At 45.1% G+C, this 21,540-nt stretch overlaps 1 protein-coding gene across 3 annotated transcripts in view; it reads right to left on the reverse strand.

Annotated features, from left to right (window-relative positions):
- Window positions 1-21,540, reverse strand: part of shroom3 (shroom family member 3) — a 79,232-nt gene that overhangs the window by 2,080 nt on the left and 55,612 nt on the right. For all 3 annotated transcript variants that reach the window (XM_047371997.1, XM_047371998.1, XM_047371999.1), the window contains 20 exons: window positions 16,642-16,931; window positions 16,316-16,562; window positions 15,994-16,043; window positions 14,890-15,331; window positions 14,505-14,756; window positions 14,036-14,417; window positions 13,695-13,828; window positions 11,577-11,726; window positions 11,030-11,499; window positions 10,736-10,957; window positions 10,371-10,563; window positions 9,911-10,220; window positions 9,709-9,785; window positions 8,287-8,378; window positions 6,852-7,569; window positions 6,570-6,771; window positions 5,538-5,680; window positions 2,447-2,528; window positions 1,503-1,668; window positions 1,266-1,387 (listed from right to left, as the gene is read on the reverse strand). In XM_047371997.1, coding sequence (XP_047227953.1) covers window positions 1,266-1,387; window positions 1,503-1,668; window positions 2,447-2,528; window positions 5,538-5,680; window positions 6,570-6,771; window positions 6,852-7,569; window positions 8,287-8,378; window positions 9,709-9,785; window positions 9,911-10,220; window positions 10,371-10,563; window positions 10,736-10,957; window positions 11,030-11,499; window positions 11,577-11,726; window positions 13,695-13,828; window positions 14,036-14,417; window positions 14,505-14,756; window positions 14,890-15,331; window positions 15,994-16,043; window positions 16,316-16,562; window positions 16,642-16,931 — 4,744 coding nt within the window. The remainder of the gene's footprint in view (window positions 1-1,265; window positions 1,388-1,502; window positions 1,669-2,446; window positions 2,529-5,537; window positions 5,681-6,569; window positions 6,772-6,851; window positions 7,570-8,286; window positions 8,379-9,708; window positions 9,786-9,910; window positions 10,221-10,370; window positions 10,564-10,735; window positions 10,958-11,029; window positions 11,500-11,576; window positions 11,727-13,694; window positions 13,829-14,035; window positions 14,418-14,504; window positions 14,757-14,889; window positions 15,332-15,993; window positions 16,044-16,315; window positions 16,563-16,641; window positions 16,932-21,540) is intronic.

Consider the following 21,540-nt stretch of genomic DNA (forward strand, 5'->3'; position numbering starts at 1 on the left):
AACTGAGCTCATTGTTTACTCTACTGGCCGCAGAACTGTGCAAATATTTTAGGACCTTTAGATTCTCGTCTATCCTGCAGTACGAGTTGTAAAAATAAACAGAAGGTCCTGCAGGAGTCTGCAAACATCCGGATGAGCTGAATGCACTTCTGGTAGCATCCCTCCCTAATGTGGCCCTTATAACATTTTTGCAGTTCTGCAGGGTTGATGCATGTAGTCTGGTTCAGTATGGCACGCTGTTTTTTCATATAATAGTCAGACAGTGTCTTCAAAGCAGATATCTATAATTAGGTTCTTCCGAGTTAAAAAGAACAACGAAGACTTCCTAAGATAAATAATGCGACTTTTCTCTTTCATGTTTATAGAAATACCAATTATCTATAGGTAAATTATTGATATTATAAATGTATATATGATAGAAATCACTCTGTATACTGTCTTATATAGATACTATATGTACCATCCTACTGATATTATGGATGCACCAATCAGGATTTTGTGGCCAACTTGAAATCACCTGTTTTTTTAAAAAACGTTCACTTGCTGATTAGGACTTTCCTTTAGGGGCTGTAATAAAAGCAGCATTAAAAATATTTCCTCTAGCCCTCCTGCAGTGAGCAGTCATTAATTATTTACATTAGGATTAAAGGTGACACGATGCTGGGTGTTTGTCTGAGAGCAGTTTCTGTAAAACACAATTTCACTTTTTTTAAAGCAATGCATCTGATCTTAGTTAAATCTACTTAAATCTAACTGATATTAGATATTAGCATTCCTACAACAGCAGTCTCTGTGTGTATTCCCTAAGTAATGTAGACCCTTACCTTAACTCTAAGATTACCAAAAAGCTGTCAATGTTCTCCAGAACGTTCTATGAAAGACCAGCTGAAAGCTTTATAAGTGTAAAGTCTTGCTCTCTCTCGCCCTCCCAAAGCCTGAATGAACCGCAGACAGTTTCCTTTTAAATAGTCTCTTACATGTCTGTGCTTCCCTTTGACCTAATTTCAAACACCTCAGTGACACTGAAAACAACTAACTCTAAGTCTTCTTCACTCAGTAACCACCCCACACTGAAGAGTGTGGTTATCAGCGTTACCTGGAAGTAAGGTGTGTTCACTGAACAGTAAAACATCAATATTTTCAGTTTTGGACTGGCTGATCAGGCTGAAATAGATATCTTTGTTTCATTTTCCACTAGCAAAAATGTCATTCTAAGCAGGAATGTAGTTTGATTATATGCAACGATGGCCTGCCGTATATCTCACCCTCTCCTCAGCTGCGTCCTCAGTCATCAACTCGTCTCTCTCTAGAGAAATCAAAGACTTGTCAACCCTTGACAGGCGGCTGCACAGAGACAGCAACAGGTTCACGATTCGCTCCAGATCTCCTGCAGACAACAACAAGCAGATCACCTGAGAGTCAGACCCCCCCCCCCACCCCCCACCCCCCCAGGTTGCTGGTTGAAGTGATGATCATACCAGGTCTACTGGCAGGTTTCTTACCAATGAAAATGCTGTACTTCTCCTTCTCATTGGTTTTGAGGTGTTCTTGGATCAGCGCCTCGATGCTGGCACCAAGAGCCTGGTGATGCCTCTGCTCCTCACACAGAGCCTGCTTCTCACGCTGCAGGGCATCCACGCTCTTCTGCAGGGCCTGACAGAGCTTCACCTGGTGGAGAAGAGCACAGATGACACCTATCTTTGGAGAACAGCTGGTGTCTGGTGGAAAAATATACACAGATGTAAATAAAAGAACTCTACCTCTCAGTCTGAGACGTAGAGAACTGTGAGCATTCATCTGTTTTCTCGCTTAGATCTACAGTGATGGGAAAACTAAGTCCACCGCAGGGTTTGGAGGGTTGTTGAACCACCTTTAGCAGCACTATATGGTCCTTAATGTCCTTCATTTGACTCTAGAATACGTTGGCATATAAAGGAGTTCATGGATGACTAGCAGGTGCTCAGGTCCTGCAGCTGCATAGCAAGCCTGCACCATCAGCCCTCCAACACCATGCTTGACATGAGGTGTTTGGCACGAACATAATAGATTTTAAGACTGTTACACTGGTTTCTGAAGCTTAGTCCAAAGTTCATGTCTGATTTGCTTTTGACTTATGACTCTCCAAGCCATGTTTGTTCGGTCTTTTCCAGATCAGCAGCATCTGGCTGCTCATAAATTCATTGTTATCTTAAATCTGTTGGTCTCCTAATCTGAGGGAACGGATTTCTTTGTCCAACGTTTTCATCCAGAACTTGCTGGGTTCTGAATTTATTTGTTATTCCTGCTCACTTTTAGACTCCAAAATCTGTTCCTGCAAGTTGGACAGACTCTTTTAACAACATCTACATCTGCTGGCTTTTAATTCTATTCATCCATTTCCATTATATGTTGTCTTAGTCTTTTATTTTATTTAGTCTGGTGTTTGGTGTGTTGTTGGAAAGTTTACCTTCGTGATGTTTAGGTCTTTCTCTTCATCATCCACATCAGTCTCCTTGCTTTGGTCCAGATCACAGAGATCAGCCCGGATCCTTGGGAATGAAAACAACTGATCAACAATCCAGAAAATAACCAGAATTATTACATAAATACATCTAGAAAGCTAGAAAGACTAATTGCAAATGTCATTTCCTGTTGTTGATTTAAATTCCACACAACTGCAGGTTATTTTCTGGTAAATAATACTTATTTGTTGACAATTTATCACACAATAAATTTGGATTTTTGTCACAGAACGGAAAAAACAAACAAACCCTGAAATATATCTTGAATCTAAATAAATTAATTATTTTTTATTGCCAAAAAAGTGCAACAGTCCAATTTATAAATAAGTGGTTAAATACATTTCAAATATGTTATTATTTCACTAAAGTTTTAATAAATAAAATAAAAGAGAGCCAATACAACAATTAATTAATTACATGTCAAAACTATAACTCTAATTAAATGTAATTATTAAAATAAAAAAACAAAACATGAACTATTCTTTTGATAAAAAATATATATTATTATTACAGTATTAATTATTTTACATTTGCATTGTGAAAAAAATTCAATAAGGCTCAAGAAATATCCTCTAATATCTGATTGGTTTACCCACAGATCAAATCAAGTGTGGACCAATCGCCTGGTCTATAGCAGTGTTAGACCCGCCCCCTGACGTTAATAGGTAATGCTGACGTCATGATGTGCTGAAATAATTAAATTAATTCTGAAATAAATGCATATATAAGCACATTTGTCACACTTTAATGTTTCAGATCATCAAAACAATTTAAATATTAGACAGAGAAAAAGTCATCACAAAATTCACTGTTTAAATGAAGGTGTCCAAGAAGGAGAACAGGAAGGAGAAGAAAACCAAACCAACCTGGCCCTCTGTGGAAAAGTGAAAACCCTCCTGCGTTGGGTCACATTTCTCGAGCCACACCCAGGCCTGATTACAGCCACGCCTTTTCTTAATCAACAAAACACTGAAACAGAACCTGCCCGACAAAGTGGAGTAAACCAGAAGATCCTCAAAGGCCAGACATCCTGCTGCGATCCAGGAGAATTCAAGAATGAATGAGAAACTAATTCACTGAACTCTATCATTGTGGAAAGGGCTTTAAGAGGAAGCCATATCTAAGACTTTGGGACTCCAGAGAACCACAATGAGAACCATCATCTCCATCTCTAATGGAGAAAACATGGAACAGTGGAGAACCTTCCCAGGAGTTGCTGACCTACAAAAATTACTCCAAGAGCCCATCAATAGCTCACTCACTCCTATCAGTCCACTGCGTTATGAATATTGCACAAACTGATATAATGATGATATGTTCACGATATATTGTGCTACCCTAGTGTGTCCCGTATTACATCTGGTTTAACAATGACACAACGTTTTAGAAAAGGAACATCATACCTGCAGTAAAACATAGTAGAGGTAGGGTGATGGTCTGGGGCTAATCTGCTGCCTCATGACCTGGAAGACCTGGTGTGGTAAATGGACCCATGAATTCTGCTGTCTCCCAAAACATCCTGAAGGAGAATGTCCAGCTACCTGTTCGTGACCTAAAGCTGAGACACACTTGGGTTCTGCAGCAGGACAATGATCCAAAACACACCAGCAAATCCTCCTCTGAATGGCTTAAGACAAACATAATGAAGACTTTGGAAAAGTGTAGTCCAAGTCCGGACCTGAATCTGATTGAGATGCTGTGGAGGGACCTTAAAAAGCCCGTTCATGCCTGAAAACCCTTCAGTGTGGCTGAATTACAACAATTCTGCAAAGATAAGAGCGCCAATTGTCAGTCATTGCAAATGCTTGACTGCAGGTGTTGCTGCCAAGGGTGGAACAACCAGTTATTAGGTTCAGGGGGCACTTATTTTATCTACGTGTTAATGTATCCATGGATAAAAATGGTGCAGTTATACCACCTGGCCACTAGATGTCAGTGTCAACCAGTTCTTTGTCTGCATTAACTAGTTTAACTAGGTAAAATGATTGGCTCTGATCTGTGGTCATTTTCAGGTCAAACTGTATCCTTGTTTTAATGAAACACTGAGGCTGAAGGCTGATGTTCGGCTGCTGGGAAGCAATGATCAGGTTAGTCTGGTATCTCCTGTCTTTCCTGATGAAGTCACCTCCGTCTAACTCTGACAGCCAGCCAAGAAAAACACATTGTGACCTCCAGGTTACCTCATCGCTCAGCCTGACAGTATTACACCCCTCATGCCATAGTGCAGACTTACAGTATTGTTTCTTAAAACACTGAAAAACACATTTGCGCACATTTAATCACTAATTTGAAAACACAAAATTAAAAACCGAGTCCGTTTTGACTCCTAATTGATTGTTGTTGTTTCCGATGAGAGGGAATTCAGCTCAACATGTTGCTGACTTTCCAGGTCCTCAACGTCCCTCCTCCACTTCTTCAGCAGTGATAAGACAAGGAGTCAGTCAGCGAACAAAGTGATAAATGTTTCTTTTCTTCTCCAATGTTTCTTATTAAGTTCAGTTGTAAACAGCTCAGTCTGCGGGTCTTCAGGAGAAGTAAACACCTTATGACCTCCTGTCCTACATAGAAACCTCAGAAAGCAGGGCGCTGAACCAGCTTCTGCCTGAAAAACTAAGATACAAAAGCTTTGTTCTGAATTTTGAACCAACTTGTGTAACAATCTAACTGACGACAGAGCCTAAGTAAGCTTTAGTTTGAAAGTCCCTTTTAAACAAACTCCTTGGAATGTTTAAACCAATATTTGAAAGAATTTACATCAACCTTAATTTGAAAGTTCATGTTAAAACTTCTATTTCAAAAAGATTAACTTGGGGCGCGTGGTGTAGCGGTAGAGCATGCAACCCACATACAGAAGCCTTAGTCCTTGACCCAGGTTCTGTGTTCGAATCCCGACCCCAGAGACCTATGCTGCATGCCTTCCCCCTTTCTCCACCCCACTTCCTGTCTGCCTACTTTGGAAAAATAACAAAAATAAAAGCCACTAGTTCCGCAGAAGGAAAAAAAATAGATATTATACATTTATCATATTTAAATTACCTTTCAGCTGCAAGTGAACTGCCTCTGCGCTCCCTCAGTGCTTCACCAGTCAGGCTACTGTTTGAAAACATCTCCTCCATTAGCTTCACAGTGCATTCACTCCAAGTGTCCAGCAGGGGCGCCAGAGAGGGATCCTGTGCCACCTAAGCAACAGGAAAATAAAATAGAGTTAGAAGAAAGTAAAAATATACATAAAAGAAGCATTACGGAGAACATTTCAAGTTTTGTCCATGTTTCAGCAATCTGACTCAAACAGTTAACCTTAAAGGAAAGAAATTTGCTTAAAATGATCAGGAACAACCCAGGAACCTCCAAGGCTCAAGCCTCACATAAACTGGAAACCACTCGAACTCCAGGGTCCCTGTATGCAGTGAAGCCAGTTTTACATCACCACAGACTGAGAGGGTGTGGACCAAAAAAGAAGGTCTTGATCCAAAATCAGCACCTTCAAGCTGGATTGAAATTTGTAGGTGCACGCATGAATGAGGGAGATGCTGCATGGAGCAAAGTTTTAGGTTAAAAGATGAAGGAAGAAGAGTGTTTGGAGGAGTCAAGGTGAGGCATTTAAATCCAAGACACTGTCAAGGATGGCGGTGGCAGCATCATGCTGTGGGGCTGTTTCACTGCCAGTGGTACCGGTGCATTACATAAAGGGGATGGAGGAAGGCAAGTAAACACCATCTCCAAATTCTTTAAAGTTACCTCAAACCAACAGCTAGATGGTTGAAAAGTTGACCCAGTTGAGGATTCCAGCTGGACATGGATCCCAAACAAGCAACCAAACTGGTTTTGGATTGGATGAAGCAGAATTACATTAAGCTTCTGGAACAGCCTTCACAAAGCTCTGGCCTCAACTCCGAAACTTTGTGGAAAACTCCTTGTTTGTGCAGTAAGAATTTTCATACAACCTGATCAGTCTTCAATCATCATTTTCTGAATATTTTCTCCCTAAATCTAACCGTGGCGATTCAGGTTTTTTGCATTGTGTCACTGTATCTATGTTTGAAAAGAGCGTGGAGCCGAACTACGAACCAGCTGACAAGCCAACGCCTCCACTCTCAGCTCCTCGGGTGTCTTTTCCCTCTTGGGTAGCGGCTGGTACTCGAAGACAAGGACGTCCTCGGCCGCGGTGGAAGTGGCGATGGAGCTGGACGGCTGTGGCTTCAGTGGAAGAGAGCACTGAACTGAAGACTTCAGGATGGGAATAGAGTTGTTTATCATATCTGAATTAGAGCTATTGGTGGAGAAAAAGAGGAGAAGCAGTTAGGAATGCTTTAATAATGAATGTAGATGCAGGAACGCTTGGGAACCAACCTTTCTAACGACGGATGTTCAGCTTCCATCTCAGTTGGAGGTGGTGGTGGTGGTGGTGGTGGAGGAGGAGGGAAGTCCTCCATGATGTTTGTCTCCTTAATTGGTGATGTTAGAGGTGGAGGAGGAGGAGGAGAATTGTGGTAGAAGACCTCATCCAAAATCTCCTGAAGGTTTCCTGTTGATGTCTGCAGCTGCTGTTGCTCAAAGGAGCCGAAGAGGCTGGATTCAGAGATTCTCAGAGAGGACAGGTGTGGATGGACGGACAGATGGGAGGAGGTGGAGTTCCCACTGGGCTTCCTGTATGGTGGTGGTGCTGATGTGACTGGTGAAGCTGGTTTGGTATTTTCTGCAGAATGACCTCCTGTCAACTCTAAACTGAAGGTTCTGCTTCTGTGTCCATCCTTCACGGTTTCACCTGAAACTCTGGTGTCGCACAGACTGTGTCTCGTCAGTCTGTCGCTGTTTCCACCAGTGGCATTCATCCTGCTTTCTCCATCACTGGTCTGCCGGATTTCCGAGAAAGTAATGGCATCCAGGTTGGCCTGGCTCAGCCTCTCATTGGCTTCCCACTCAGCAGCGCCGCTGTCCTGTTGATTCCCAGCAGGAGAGAAGGGGAAGGGAAGACCGACAGAGGCCGCCAAGGTGGAGGTGCTGTAGGCTCCGAGACGTTCGACACTCCTCTGCCGCTCCCTATGAGTGACGGGAGGGTGAGAGATGTCTAGGACCAGAGGAGAAAAAGGTTTGAGTGATAATTTTGAGAGAAATTATTTAGAAAAGGGAAAAACGCACTAATGAGACCATGAAAGTATCACAAATACTTGGATAGTAGACAGCTGTTTGGGTACAAAGACATATAACAGATGTCTTATAGTATTTGGATTAATAAAAGAAGGTTCACATTAATCCAGTTGCATCTAGATTCCAATATTAATCATTAAATATCCACTAGGGGTCTTATAAAGAATCCCCACTGACCCTGGAATGCCTTAGGATCCCCAAGAATGAGCTGGAAAGTGTTGGACGGATAAATGGACGGGCGGACTGAGGATTGGACGGATGGTAAGATGAGAAAATGATGGATGGATGGATGAACAGAGATGTTTTTTTCAAAAAATTAAGAACTGAATTCTTGGCAGCGATTCCTCAGCAGGGAATCACTGGCTTTAATGAATCAATGGATTTCATACTACATATCATTCCATCACAGTTGTGTAGCTGATTAGCTCATTTGGATGTTAAATGTTTTTGAGTTTCAGCCCCTCATCTGCTGCATTGATTTATTCATCATAATCTTAACTAAATGCAAACATTTATTACTTAATTGGGATTTGGACATCTAAAAGACGCCTAATTCAAATCTATGGCAGTTTTAGTCTGGACATGTTTGCACAGTGTAGCTGTCTTTAAAACAGAAGCGCTCTTAAAAACCGCTCACCTTGAGAAGACACTGCAGACTGGAGAGTGCTCTCATTGTACTGGGATGCCTCGGGAGAAATAAGGCCCTCTGATGCATGGATGTCTGCAGGTCTGAGAGAGAAAAAGACATAAAAAAATAAAAACTTTGTAATGTTAATTACAGTTTATATCTAAGTATCAGATCAGGCCTACAACAATCTAAGTATGTTTATAATTAGAGGTAAGATCAATGGTTAAATTAAAACTGCAATAGGCTTCTATATATCTCACTACTCTTTATTTTCTGTCTTCCATCTAACTCTACCAGCCATTTATGTTCTTCAGTCATTTTATTCCTAGAGAACAAATTCTTTTCTGTGGCCCCTAAAAACTACCTAGGGTTTAACTATGTGAAGCATAATGATAATGTGAAGACCAAAAGACCATTGATGCATTTAACCATTATTTAATTTTTTCTTCTTGGGTCTTTCTACTCGTGCTTGAACTGATTTTCTAAGTAACATGTTGGTCTCTGTTAGCTGAGACAAATCATGTAAAAACAGAACAGAAGGGAGGCCAGCACTCATCCCTGTGGAACACCTCACCTCCCTTTAGGTGATGGATTTCTTTAGAGAGATGTGAACAATTCTGTTTGAGAGGCTTGAACAACTTCTAATTCAGAACTAGTTAGATAAAAAGAGATGCTGCGGTCAACAAAATAAAAAGCTAAATTTATATTTATACCATCTTCCTCTATCCTTCTCTTTTCTTGCCTTCCTTTTTCACCCCTCTTCTGTTTTAAGCTACTTTATTCTTATCTTCTCCTCCTTAAACTAACTTGAATTCCTCAGTTGCTTATCTTTTCCTTATCTTTCCCTACAGGATGTTTCCTCATCGTTATTTGTCTTTATTAATCTCATCATCTAACTTTCTTTTCACAAAGTTCTTCCAGTGTTGTCCCTTCATTCCTTAATCTGCCCTTTTACTCCTCTATGGCTGACTCTGACATGAGCAGCAGAACAAATGGTTTCATAGTTGGTCTTAAACCAACAAACAACCTAAAGCACAGACAAGCCGACCGTCTACATCAGTAGCAATATGCAATAGCGCGGTTCTTATGTACTGCCTTCAGGATACTTACAAAAAGTCTAAAATGTCCCTACTGTGTTATGGACAGAGTACCTGTTGAACCAGGTTGTATTATGAGTTTAGAGGTTCATATTTATCTTGTTTTTTACTAGTATTCAATTAACTTGATGTTTTACATTTGTTTCAATATCCCAAAAACTGTTAAAATGTATTTTTCTCAATTTATTTCTGGTTATTAAAAGAGTAGTGGGCAGAAGTGGGCTGAAATCAGGTGTAGACATGTTCAAAAGGTGACGGTCAAAGGCTAAGACGACACCATGTTTAACCTGACAGCGGTTTGTGTGAATGTTGTATGAATGCAGATGTGCTGCACCTGTCTGCAGCCAGAGCACAGCGTCCAGATTCGGAAAAGAAGAGGCCGAACATCTTGACATCACCTGAAAGTAAGTTCTAAAACACAAACGATCTGTCAGTGCAACTCAATATAGGTCTGTGAGTTTTATCTGCAGAGTCTTAGCATGGAGTCTTCTTGCTCCAATCATTTTCGTACGTCCCTGGATATAGTTCAGGATTACCTGGTCGAGTTTCTCTGCAGTTGGGGATGAGCGAGAGCGAATGTGTTGAGGTGAGTATTCCTTTTCCAAACGCTCCAGGAGATCCTCAGCAGAGGCCGACCTGCCAGACCTGTGAACCGGCCCGGCCCTCTGCAAAGCCTCGTTGAGCTTCTCAGACAGTCCAGGCTGGTGTTGAGGCTCAGCAGTCTGCTGGTCTTGGCCTCTGTTTGAGTCGTTGTTCATAGACTGACTATTTCTGTTGATTCCTGCTTCAGGGTTCAGATCCTGGCCGGTTTGGGTATGAAGATCAAGACTGGAACTAGAAGAAGAACTGAGAGAAGACACACCATGAGAACGAGTTATGAAGTTCATGCAAGAAAAGATCCACCAGAGTCAGGAAATGATAAACCTGCATCCCACTAACTGCACTTGGTAGCAACTAAAAACCAGTTAGATAATGCAGGTGCTAGAGATTGGCTACCCAGGTATTGGTTGAGCTGGAGGTCTGGGTGTGGTCACCCTGCCTGGGTAGAAAAGGTTGGACTGAAGGCTCCGCAGATCAGGTCCAGGAGTAAGGGTTGAGCAGAGGCTGCCCTCTCCAGAAAGGATGCTCTGATCTGGGTCCGTGTCCTGAACGGAGAGTAGGCTGTAGGTGGAGGAGAGGCTGCAGGTGTCTGATCAACAGGAGAAGACGACAACGTGTCATTAACAGGTCTCCGCAGAACTTAATGACATATTGAGGACATAATTAAACTATTTTATTCAGATGTGTTGGAGCAGGGACACAACAAAAAAGATGCAGAACAACACGAGGAACCAAATGAGATATCCCCCACCTACACTAACCTGTTTGGTAGCCCTGTTCAGGCTGCAGATAAGCGCTGCGAGGCCTTGATCCACTCCTGTGTCCTCCCTCTTCCCTCCTAACTCCTCGCTTCCTCTCCACATACTCAACAAGAGCGTCTTGGCGAACTTGCCGCATATCAGACCTTGACATGGCACTCTGAGGGGCACCAACATGCCTTGATGCAAGTTCAAACATCTTCCGACGGTCTGCTACACTAGTTTCTGGAAGACCGGAATAGATTAGACAATGAAACACACACCAATGCAATAAGAACTTGACTGAGGTCTTTATACCTCCTCTACGCCGGAAGAGGGCAGTGGTTTGTGGATCTGAAACTCCAACTTCGTTCATGTTCTCAGGTTCTGAATACGAACGTTTCTTCTGGTCTGCTGTCAGACGCTTGCGGCCACAGATCCTTGTCACAGGAGGGGGCCCGACTGGTGGGACGCTAGGGAGGGGTGGCGGACTCTGGCATCCATTGTCAGGGCTGACTACATGCCTCTCCTTTGGGGTATGAGGGGAAGTGGCTGGTGGCTGCTGAGTGATGACAACGCCCTGGGGTTTGGGCTTGGTTTTTGGGCCTTTTTTCTCTAGTGAGTTGTATTTAGCAGAGACGGGGAAAGCCTGAGGACTGCTGGAGGAGATGACAGGAAGAGGAACACCAGAAGATGGAGAGCTGACTGAGGAGCTTAGCTCTTTCAGTCTGAATGAAGTGGAGCGAAGGACGTGAGGCTGGGCGTCTTTCACAGAATCCCTGTAGGATCTGTTGAGAGACGTGCCCAGCATCAGGACAAGAACATAAACCTGTTGGGGGACTCTGATCTCTGTGAGCACTCTGACCTGTTTGAGGTTGTGTCCTCCAGGGGGTCCATTATCTCCTGGAGTTCATGTCGCCAGGGAAGGTTCTTGCTGATGTCTCCATATTTTGATCCGTCCAGTTGGAAGCTGCTGCGGCTTCTCTGCAGGGCTGAAATAGGATCGACGGGAGTCCTGCAGGCCAAACAGAAGTAATTTAACCGCCTTTTGTGACTTGATTTGTTGGATGCATACTTATAGACACGGTTAAACTACTTCTAGAAAGTAAGTGCAACTCTTATAAGGCTTTACCTATCAGACCATAAATGGTCTTAAGATTAGATAAATATAATCTGAGATCAACAGTAGTATCAAAAGCCAGAAGAAATCTGTGAAAACTACACCCCATGATCCAACAAGCCGTAGAACCATCCTCAGCAGCAATAACTGCAGTCATTTATTGGCTGATTTTATCAATCCCTCACGTCATGAATAATTTATCTCCACTCTTCTTTCAAATGTTGCTTTAGTTCATGGAGGTTTGCAGATCCTTGTACCTGAAGGTCCCACCTCGACATTTCAACCTTAATTCTTTTGATTTTCAGTCATTTTGCTGTAGATCTGCTGGTGTTTTTGGGATCACTGTCCTGCTGATGGGCCAATTTGGTCCAAGCTACAGCTTTTGAAGAAATTAAATCCCTTTTGACTTTAAAATACTTTAGTACACAGAGGAGCTTATGAGGAACTCAATAACTGCAAGTTTCTCTTATCCAGTGGATCATCAGCCCCCAAACTCAGTGCTTGACAGTGTATGTTGTTTTTGCACTGATAGGCTGTGCTTGGTTTGCTCCAATATGATGTTTTATATCAGTGCCACATATTTCTATGTTGGGCGCATCTGTCTAAAGAAAAGTGTTTCTGAAGTCTTGTGCTTCATTCAGATCCACTTGTTAATGTCTCACTTGCTGGTAATATGAATTCTTCAAAATAGGGTCCAGGGTTGACTACCATCTGTTTTTCAAGCGCCCTGTGTTTGTGCTAAATGGGCAATTAAGACATTCTTGTCTTAAAACTTTCTTTTTGAGCGACCGCAGAAAAGGAATCTGAGCCAGAGATTTGCCCAGACGTGACGGTGTCTCTAATCACGTGAAGTGAAGCGGCTTCCTTGCTCCCTGCCTGAGAGGACATATAAGAACCGCTGCATGCACACCTTTCTGCTTGCCGGTCCAAACACCAACCCAGTGCCACCTTCGCTACACACCCCAATGCCCTTTGGACCTCCTATCCTCCTGTTCATCAGAACTGTTCGTGTAAGAGGCGATTTTTGAGCAGATAAAATTAGTTTAGAATGAAGAATCTAAACATTGTTTGTATTATATTATATATGTTTATATTGCTTTTGTGTGTGTTGCTAAAAGTTGAACTGTTTGAGTGCTAGCAAGCTAACAGCACAGCTGATGCGAACAGGCCTCTAAGCCGTGAGGCTAGTTCATTTGTTCTGTTTTGTGTTTTAATGTTATGACAAATGTTATTTTAAAATATTATTTTATTAAAATAATGTTTTACTTGCCTTCTGATTTTGCATTGTGACTGGTTGTTTAAAGACACAATGTAAACCCTGGTTCTTAACCATAAATATTTTCTTGTCCTGTAATTAACTTTAACCTGCTAACTGAGGCCTGTAGAGTCAGGAATGGAGCTCTTGGGTTTTTTGTCTTTTTTCTGAGCTTCATGCTTTGACCTTGGTTTGAATCTGCTGGGATGTCCACTTCTGGGAAGACTGGCTGCTGTCTGAGATGTTTTTAACTTATAAAAGTATCTTCTCTGTGTAGAATGATTGATTTCAAACTGTTTGTAAATGGCCTTATAACCCTTTTGAGATTGATGGGCTGCAGCAGTTGCTTCTCTAGGGTCATTGCTTATGTTTTTCCACCTTTCTGTATGGTTCTGACCAGCAATCTGCCAAAGCACCTGCCTTTATAGAGGTTGACAAGCTTGATGAAGATCAGTCAATCAGTGCATTTGATCAGCAGCACCTAAATGATACTTTACTTCCTAAATACTGTGGAAGCAGCAAGCAGCACAGCTCCTAAAACCTGGTTCAGTTTTTGTTAAATCCACACAGCTGAACTTGCTTTTATCTGTCAATTCAGACTTTCTTACCTGTGTTTCATGTATTCGTTGCTGCCTCCTCTGTAACTCATTGTCCTGTGGGGTTTGGTCCCTTTTGTGCTCCTTTCTAGCATATTTCTAAGGTCTTCTGCTCCACATGGGAAACTGCGACCTTCGTCGGTCATCTGAATCGAAATAAGATAATATAAAGCAGTGAATTTGTAAAATATAGCTGCAGAAATCCAGTTTATGTAAGTTTGAAGTGCAGGAAATATAGACAGCTCAGATAGCCATGCATTATGAGAGGACCGGTGGGTCCAATCTGGTAAAAAGCATTAACTGCTCAGTTAAAGGATGTAACGAGAAGATGGTGGGAAGTTTGTGTGACTTACCCCTAGATGAAAAGCTTTGCTGTAAGAGTTGGTGCTGTAGCTGCGCTGTTTTCCCCCAGCTTTTCGACGCTCAAAGTGACTGACTTTTTCCAAAACGGAGAGACTGCGGGCCGGACTGTGGGTGCTACTGGTGTCCTGGGTGTTGGGGCTGGCGCAGCACTGGACCTCAGCGAGAGCGATCTCCAGGCGGGTCAGAGGGTGCTCACTGTCCTTGTCCGACTCTCTGTGGTTACCGGACTGGTACTGAGGAGCTACTGAGTCGCTGAAGTGGCAGGCAGATGGCTGCGGGATGGAGGTAGGGCCTGCAGTGGGTAACACCTGGCCCTGGGCTACCCTGGAAGATCCGGGTAGTTCTGAATGAACGCTGGGCTGGTCTCTTTGTCTGAATGAAGAGAAGAACGACATCAAAATGAATGATTTACAGGAAAAGATCCAATAAATCCAGCAGCAGGATGTTCCTGTACCGTACCGGCTCTTGTCTCTGGGGTCACTCCTCTCCTGTGAGGACAAGGTCCTAAGATCTGGGACTGAGTGGACTGGGGTAATTCTGAATTCGTGGTTGTGTTCTTGTTGTTGTCCTTGGGATTCATTGAAGTTCTGACTGTAAGGTCCATGGTTTTTGTAAGGTCTTTGGGCTCCAGTCGGACCCTCAGATCTACTTCCAGTAGTTTTTACATGTGGTTTATGGGTTTCAGTGTTGGACTCTTGTTGTTGGTACCAACTAAAAAGACAAGACTTATTTAACATGAGCAGAAACATCTAAAAACAAGAAAACATTATTAATTATCCAACCTGGAAATACCAGGGAGGCTGTCTCTACTCCATTTAAGACAGTAAATAAAGCCAAACGTCACCTGTCCGCCTCAGACACTCGAGACCTGAGCTGTGAAGAGCCAGGTCCTGAATAGGAGGAGCAGGAATGCACTGAAGAACTGATACTTTGGTGGCCATTTTCTGTGGCTGACATCCTTTCATCCCTCACAACCTCATTCCTGACCCCCTGCTGCCGGCTGCTCTCCGTGGTCAGGGCTGTGTAGACTCCAGACGGACCAGGACCCGGACCAGAGCTTGGTGTCTGCGCATACTGAGGCTCAGGCTGGGGAACCGGGTACAAGCTGGCAGGAAGAATAAGGCGGCTGGGCGGGGAGGTGGTAGCTGCGGAACCTGAGAAGGGTCCAGTAGGGGACGGGGGCTGGGAGAACCCTCCGCCCTGTCTGGGCTTTATGGTGGGACTGCTCTCTGGACTCTTCTCTATCACAGTATGCAGCTGACCATCTATGCCATATGATCCTTTAGCTAAAACCAAGGTAAGACATCAGTGTTTATCAGTTTTCTCATGATTCCTCAAACTTTATAAACTGAAACTGTATTTGTTTTTCCTTTATTTTTGACAGTAGGTAGACAGGAAAGAGGGGTAGAGAGAGGGGGAGACATTCGGTAAATGTTGCCGGGTCCGGGACTCGAACCCGGGACGGCAGCTTCAAGGACTGTGGCCTCTGTACATGGTTGCGCGCTTAACCACTACACCATCAGCCCCTGTTGTTATCTTTTTAATCCGTATTAATATGAAGTTCTCCAGGCTTTCTGAAGATCTATAAAAGGTCTTTTTTGGACTTTGGCAGCTCAATTTCAGTCCAGTATGTGACCATTAAAGGATGCATGTGTTTTAGAAAAATGGCGACTGATGGTTGCACATTATGACCCAAAGCATTTTGTAGGACTTCCTGAAGGGACTCCAGGGGTACAATCCTTCTGGTTCTTTGGCGAGACGAATTTCTAAGTTTCCTTGTGGACCTTTTCGCTCCTTCACGCAATGGCAGATCAATGATTAACTCTAAGAGATATTTAGAAAGCCTGGAAAACTACTGATCAAAACCACTATACTACAAGAACTTCTGTCTGTTCGGAAGCAAAACACGAAAAAAAATTTTTTACTCTAGGATGAATCTGTCAGCTACCTGTGGCAACGGGACCGCTGGAGTGATGCCAGGAGCCTTTCTGCAGAGTCCTGCGTAACACACAATGCCATAGATAAAATAAATTATCTGAACGTTTGATTTCATACATGTAGTCATCTGCTTTCACAGGAACCTTCAACTGTTATTGGAGTTTATTATACAGACCACATCATTAGTCATTAATAACTATGTTTTTTGGTTTTAAAAGTTGGATCTGTCCCTATATGTTGAGTGGAACAAACTAATTTTTAGTTTTAGTTACTTTTTACGTAACTCGATAGTCTGCTTCTGTGTGAAAAGATGTTTACCAGACGCTACTCACCGTAGTGATCGGGCGTGGTCCAGACTGGACCAGGAGTTTGGCCTCTCGTGGTTCCTGATGGCGGCATAGCTGTCGCTGCGCCTTGGCGGAGCTGGTGCCCCCTTCAGGCTCTCGAAGGAGTTGCGACTGGCTGCCTGTCCCCATATTGGTCCCACGCTGTGTCTGTTTGAAGCTGGTACGCCACTGCAGTTGCTGCCACTGGCGTTGCTACCGTTTGCACCGCGGTAACAGACCCCACCAACTGAACCTGCAGCATTGACAAAAATATGTTATAAGTACAAGAAAAAGGTCCTTTTAGAAAACTTTTTAAGAAATAGAAAGTGTACCTTGGTGATCTCTTCCTGGCCCAGATCTCGCCCCGCCTCTGGAGGAGTTTAGCTCATGCTCTTGAGACAGACCCTGCTGGGCATCATAAACAGTCCGGACATATCGTATGTCAGCCTGGAGCATCTCTGCACTTCCTCCTGCTCTCTGAGGGACGGTTTCCAGAGAATAGGAGCGCTCTGGACTGAATGAAGGTGTTGAGGCAAGGTACTCTGGAATACTGGAACTGGTAGAGAAGGAGGAATAGGCGGAGTCTCGCTTGCTGTGCAGGTGGTCAATGCTATTTGAGGACCTGGAACGCAAAAAGGTGTCCAACTTGTGATCAGCAAAGTACACAGCTCAAAAAATTAGAAGAACACTTTTTAATCAGAGTATAATATCAAGTCGGCTTTCCTCCTGGAATATTGATCTCGTCAGTTCAGTAGTAGAGGAGGTGGTTAATCAGTGTCAGCTGGTTTGGTGTTAATGCAATTAACAACAGGTGCCCTGAAGGGGCAACACTGAGACGACCCCAAAAACAAGAGGGGTTCTGCAGGTGGAGGCCACAGACAGTTTCTCCCTCCTCATTTTTTTGACTGATTTTCAGTAGTTTTACATTTGACCAGGGTCGGTGCAACTACTGGTAGCATGAGGCGATACCTGGACCCTACAAAGGTTGCACAGGCAGTCCAACTCCACCAGGATAGTTCATCAATACGTACTATTGCCTAATGGTTTGCTGTGTCTCCCAGCACAGTCTCAAGAGCATCGAGAAGATTAAAGGAGACAGGCAGTTATTCTAGGAGAGCTGGACAGGGCCTGTCAGAGGTCCTTAACCCATGAGCAGGACTGGTATCTGCTCCTTTGTGCAAGGAGGAACAGGATGAGCCTGAGCCCTACAAAGTGACCTCCAACGGGAAACTGGCTTAAAGACTTAATGAGGGTGGCCTGAGGGCCCAATATCCTCTAGTCGGCTCACGGCCCGGCACCGTGGAGCTGAACCGCCGTTTGCCAGAGAACACTGGAATTAGCAGGTTTGACACCGGCGCCCTGTTCTTTTCACAGATGTGGCAAAAGTATTAATTCATTCATTCATTAATTAATTAATGCCAACATTAATTAATTAATTTATAATGAATGAATTAATTAATTAATTCAATAAACAGATTTAAAATGAAATCAAAGAAAGGATTTTAAATGTGGATGGAGTCATTTTAAAAAGACAAAATGTAAAAGACAGTTTTTAATTAATAAGTTAATTAATTTTAAAATAATTAACAAATTTTAAAATCAGCTGAAATTAGTTATTTGAAAGGCTAAAAACTGCTAATTAATTAAATAACTAATCTGTCTTATTAAATTGGCACTCAGTTTTCTCTTTAAATTGTTATTGAAATAAACCTCCAGCTATACAGAACTTCACTTTGATAGATTCTTTTACATTTGTTTTTATATATTTTATTCTATTTCATCCCTACTGACCACCAGAGGGCGGTGCTGAAAGCACTGAATGTTCCCTTTGTTCGAGTAAATATACCAACAGAGTCACACCTGTGACACCGGATGACCAGAGGCCATATATGCCTACGTCATCTGAGGCTCTGTTCCTTATTTCTTCTCGCTTGTTGTTCGTATGAGCTTTGCTTCCCCGTTGCCTGGACGCCCTGTCTGTCTGTGGTGTTATTGCAGCTTGGCTGCTGTTAGATTGGCTCTATACCTGGTGACGGCAGCGGTGTTCGCCCCCTTTCCCAGTGTGCTCGACCGTGTGGTCCGTTTCGACTCACGGCGTTAAGCCTTCCTTAAAACTGTTTGGTTGAGCAGCTGTCGACAGAGTTGGGCTCTCTTCCCCACCCATGACTGATTTGTCTGTGGAGGAGGATGTTTTGTCTCTGGCCGCATCAGCGTCTCAATTTAGAGATGAGGAGGAGGCGCAGTCCTCCCCAGCCTCTGAGACTGGCTAATTTTCTTCGCAGAGTGCAGTTGGTGACCCCAGTGACGGCTCTATGCGGGAGGTCATGTATATGCCCCTGAGGCAGCTGCAGCTGGGGCTCCCACCAGGAGAGGTGTATGCTACCAGAAGTGCCTTTTTCAGGCGTGGACAGGCTCCTACTCCATTTTCTATCCCTCCATCAGAGGAGTACCTGAGGGAAATGCACACCTGTTGGTGGGACCCAAGAGCGTTGTCGCGTCTCTCCACAGATGGCCGAGTGTTAGCTGCCATGCACGAGTCAGTCAAGGCAGGCGTGGACCGTATGCCAGCAGTTGAACCCGCTGTTGCTTCACTGATCGTATCACCAGATGAGGCCCTGCGTCCTGATGTCCGATGCCCACGTACTCAGTGTTGGGTGACGGATGATCTCTTGTGTAAAGCATACAATGCAGGAGCGCGTGCTGGCCGCGTTGGCAATTCCATGGCACATCTTATGTTTGCCCTCTCTGCATCCCTTCAGGACTCTGGTGGTGCAACTGCGGCAGTGGGGTTTAACGACGCAGCATTGCAGGCCTTTGCGCTGATGACCAGAGAGCTCGGCCGTTTCATGTCTTTTCTCATCCAAGCTCGTCGACAGGTCTGGCTGGCACGGTCTCCTCTGACGGAAGCATGCCGTGGGACCCTCAGGGGTGTACCAGTCGTGCCGGGGGAGGTGTTCGGATCAGCAGCTGTGGAGGCGCTGGAGCGAACTGTTCAGGCGCGCCAGACTAGCAAGCAGCTTTCTGGCCTCCGAAGGAGTATGCCCCCTCTTCCTCCTCAGCGCTCGAGCCGTCCTTCCATTAGCCCGAGTGCCCGGCCGCCACCTCAGCATGGTGATAGGTCTGTGGGGTTCTATCCCCGAGAGGTGTGGCAGAGACCCAGCAGAGACTTTCGTCAGCCAGTCCGCCGCCCAGTTAGACAGACCCGGGGATCCTGGTCGCCCCAACCCAGGGCTCCCAGGGGCAGTGGGGGTCGAAGATGATGCCACCGGGCCAGCCGTCGGACATTTCTGTGAGATTTCCCATCAGCAGCTCAGTTTCTGGGCTGCTCATACTGTGGATCAGTGGGTGGTTGCCACTTTGACCCACGGTTACAGGCTACAGTTCTGATGGCGGCCCCCCTTCTCACGGTGGGCCAAAATGACCGTTATCACCGACCCAGTGAGATCTCAAGCACTGGACCAGGAGCTTTCCGCCCTCCTGGCCAAGGGTGCAATCGAGGCTGTAGACCTTCTGCGGCAACCTAGGGGCTACTATTCGATGTACTTTGTCGCGCCAAAGAAAACAGGCGGTTTTCGCCCCATTTTAGATCTCAGGGGACTCAATCAGTTCCTGAGGGTGCTTCCCTTCCACATGCTTACGACGTCAGAAGTTCTTCAGGCTGTTGCGAAGGGAGACTGGTTTACGTCAATAGATCTGACGGACGCCTACTTTCATGTGCCTATTGCAGCAGAACTTCGCTGCTTTCTCAGGTTTGCCTGTCGGGGTTGCCATTGGCAATTCCGGGTGCTCCCGTTCGGCCTCTCCCTTTCCCCAAGGGTGTTTACTCGGTGCGTGAAAGCGGCCCTCTCTCCTCTGCAGGCCTCCGGAGTCAGAATTCTTCCGTATCTGGACGACTGGCTCCTTTTCTTGGGCAGGTGCCATCCAAGATACGTGCCGCTTTCTTGCTCATGTGTCACCATAGGGCCTCAAAGTCAACTTGGCGAAGAGTTGCCTGTTTCCGTCCCAGACAACCACTTTTCTTGGGATGCTTTTGGACTCGACAACTATGAGGGCTCGTCCATCTGTTCTCAGGGTGGCCGACATACTCCAGTTGGTCAGTCAATTCAGGCTGGGCAGGCGGTTTCCCTACGTCACCTTCCTGCAGCTGCTAGCCAAACTGTCTTCAGTCACTCGTGTTGTGCCCTTGGGTTTGCTCCTTCTGCGTCCTTTGCAGAGGTGGCTCAACAGCTTTCGCCTGGACGCCAAGTTGCACAGGCGTCGCAGGCTCACGGTGGCGTGGACTTGCCTTTGTGGCCTAGCTCCATGGCGAGACGAGACTTATTTGTCCAAGGGCGTCCCTTTGGGGTTAGTGGTGTGTCGCAGGAAGGTGGTCACAACAGATGCCAACCCCATGGGCTGGGTTGCTGTGTGGCAACAGAGAGCCAGGGTCTCTGGCATCAGCGGGAGCGCTCCGAACACATAAACGTCCTGGAGCTGCGGGCTGTACACATGGCCCTCAGGTGCTTTCTGCCCCACCTAGAGGGACGGCATGTGCTAGTTCGAACAGACAACACCTCTGTCGTTTACCACATCAACCATCAGGGAGGCACCAGATCGGCGCGCCTTCTGGAGGTGTTCAGGGATCTTCTGGAGTGGGCCTCTCTTCATCTATCCACCCTACGAGCGTGGTATTTACCTGGGGAGCGCAATCAGGTCGCGGATTCTCTCTCTCGCCAGGCCCCTGCTCCGGAAGAGTGGTCCCTTCACTGCGATGTGGTGTGCATGATCTGGGACCGTTTTGGTCAGGCGGAGGTGGATCTGTTGGCCACGGAGGACTCATCTCATTGCCCCCTGTGGTATTCCACAACAGGGGTATCAGGCGCACTGGGCCAGGATGCGCTAGCTCATCCTTGGCCTCGGGTTCTCCTGTACGCTTTTCCGCCCCTCTCGCTGGTTTGGCCTACTCTACGGAGGGTTCTCAGAGAGGGCCACAGGTTGTTGCTGGTGGCCCTGTTATGGCCAGCGTGGCCGTGGTTCGGAGTCTGTGTCACAGCACCCCATGGTGTCTTCTAACCAGGAGGGATCTGCTGTCCCAGTTGGGGGGACGGATATGGCGTCTCCGGCTTTGGGCATGGCCACTGGGAGGCTGACTGGGTGTTTGGACCCTGTCAGGCGCACCATATTGAGTGCTAGGGCACCCTCTACTCGTCAGCAGTATGTCAACAGACGGCGTCTTTTTTCCTTAGTGGTCT

This window comes from Girardinichthys multiradiatus, chromosome 8 (genome assembly GCF_021462225.1).
Source record: "Girardinichthys multiradiatus isolate DD_20200921_A chromosome 8, DD_fGirMul_XY1, whole genome shotgun sequence".
Lineage (NCBI taxonomy): Eukaryota > Metazoa > Chordata > Actinopteri > Cyprinodontiformes > Goodeidae > Girardinichthys > Girardinichthys multiradiatus.